Below are 1,754 nucleotides of genomic sequence, written 5' to 3' on the forward strand. Positions count from 1 at the left end.
TGATTCACTGCATGATTACAACACATTGTGAGATAACCATGTCTACCTCCAAATCCCAACAAATGAAAGCCATAATATCTTTGACAGGTAAATCTATTTCTTATAATTTCTGATTTGAAGTTACTTTCACAAAATTTGGTAAAATAGGAGAAAATATAGGGATAATCATGTATTCTTATCTTTATTTTTAACTGTATCTGATATGGTAAGAGTTTGCAGAAAGTATGATATTGCCAATCAATTTAGTCACACTCAGGTCATAATATTTTTGTTTTTCTGAACTTTCTTGAATCTTCTTTTTGTTAACTTGAATCCAGTATCCAACAATATCCCAGGCCCTTAAATTCAGTAGCTTAAACTCTTGTTCCAAAAATTCTTCTGGCTGTTTGTGATCAAGCTGCTGATTTTCATGACTGTTAAGATTCATCTTAATTAGATTTAAAAAATTTACCAGCGGAGGGTGATCTTTGAGCATGGATTTACTCTTTTCTGGATTTATAATATCAAACCAGAATCCATCAAGGAAAGACAAGAGTGACATGACCAACTCGGTGTTCAGGTGATCGCTGGGGTGCTCCTTGAACAATGAAAGATAAGTGATCATTAAGAATGTTGCAATTTTGTTTAACTGTTTGACATGCGAGATAATTGATGTGATCCTTCCGAGCACCAAGGGGTCTGCGTCTGATCGCAGCTGTGACTTAAGGCCGGCTTCCAACTTGCTGTGTAAATTGGAGAAGACAGGATACTTATCAAGGTCTAATTTTTCATTTGAAAGTTTCAACGTAATGTCACGTAGTGTCTGGGCTCTCTGCGGCGGTGATAGATTTTCGAAGTCAAATTTGAGTTTTTGATACTTTGTCAGAACCACTCTGGCTTTGACTCTCGGAATCCAGAAAAAGCGATCCTCATCCTGGTTTATCGGATATTTGCATTTATTATTCAAGAATTCAAGAAACCCTCTAAGTGAACCTTCTTCTGGTTCAGCGTTGGATTCACCTGGCGAGCTGCTTTTGACGTAATTCCAGTCATAAACGTTGAAAAATTCTGGCAAAACTTCACTGGTCGGGAGTTCTCCTGGTTTCGAGAGATTTTTGATTGGCAATGTATCACCGGAGGGCTGTGCTTCCAGATCCTTGCCTGAGGATTTTAGCCGTTGGGAACGTCGAGGGGAAGCACTTTTCAACGTTTCCTGCATGATAACGGCAACGGATCGAATCTTCTCTTTGACTAAGCGGGGAGAACCAGCATCCTCTTGATTCTTAGAGGTAGAGGCTGGAGCATTCGAGATGCTAATGACTTCCGGATTTAAAGGGTCAGATTCCCATTTACGCTTGTTGGAAGAGGATCGGGCCTCGGAGGTGGCAACGACTTCAGGAGTGGAGGGCATAGTTATTGATTCTGCCAGCTCATTTTCCGAATTGGTAGCTGCTATCAACGATGGCGTTTGCATACTTGGTACCGGGGAATGAGGTTCCAAGGTAGGATCCTCCAGGCGAATGTTAAGATCGGGTAGCAGTGGTTCTTTTGGAATGTCCATCGCCGAGGTTAGCGAATGGTGCATAAACAGCAATGTCATGAAGAACGTCTTCATTTTCATAAGCATATTCGGCCAATGAAGGATGTGGACTGAAAATTCTCGGTCTATATTTGAAGCCGACAAAGCTGGGGTTAAACGTTTGAACTCTGATCGAAAGACCCCGCGGAGCTGCGAGAACGGGCTGAACGGTGGAGTTGACACATCATGTCGAACA

At 41.4% G+C, this 1,754-nt stretch overlaps 1 protein-coding gene across 1 annotated transcript; it reads right to left on the reverse strand.

The window, feature by feature from the left end:
- Window positions 1-345: 345 nt before the first annotated feature.
- On the reverse strand, window positions 346-1,540 carry PtA15_12A324 (uncharacterized protein; the record flags this gene model as incomplete). The annotated part of the gene is made up of 2 exons (XM_053161921.1): window positions 346-378; window positions 452-1,540. 2 exons carry the CDS (start codon window positions 1,538-1,540, stop codon window positions 346-348), a joined length of 1,122 nt encoding a protein of 373 aa, XP_053025890.1.
- Window positions 1,541-1,754: the final 214 nt, after the last annotated feature.

The sequence above is a fragment of the Puccinia triticina genome, chromosome 12A (genome assembly GCF_026914185.1).
Source record: "Puccinia triticina chromosome 12A, complete sequence".
NCBI classification, from domain to species: Eukaryota; Fungi; Basidiomycota; class Pucciniomycetes; order Pucciniales; family Pucciniaceae; genus Puccinia; species Puccinia triticina.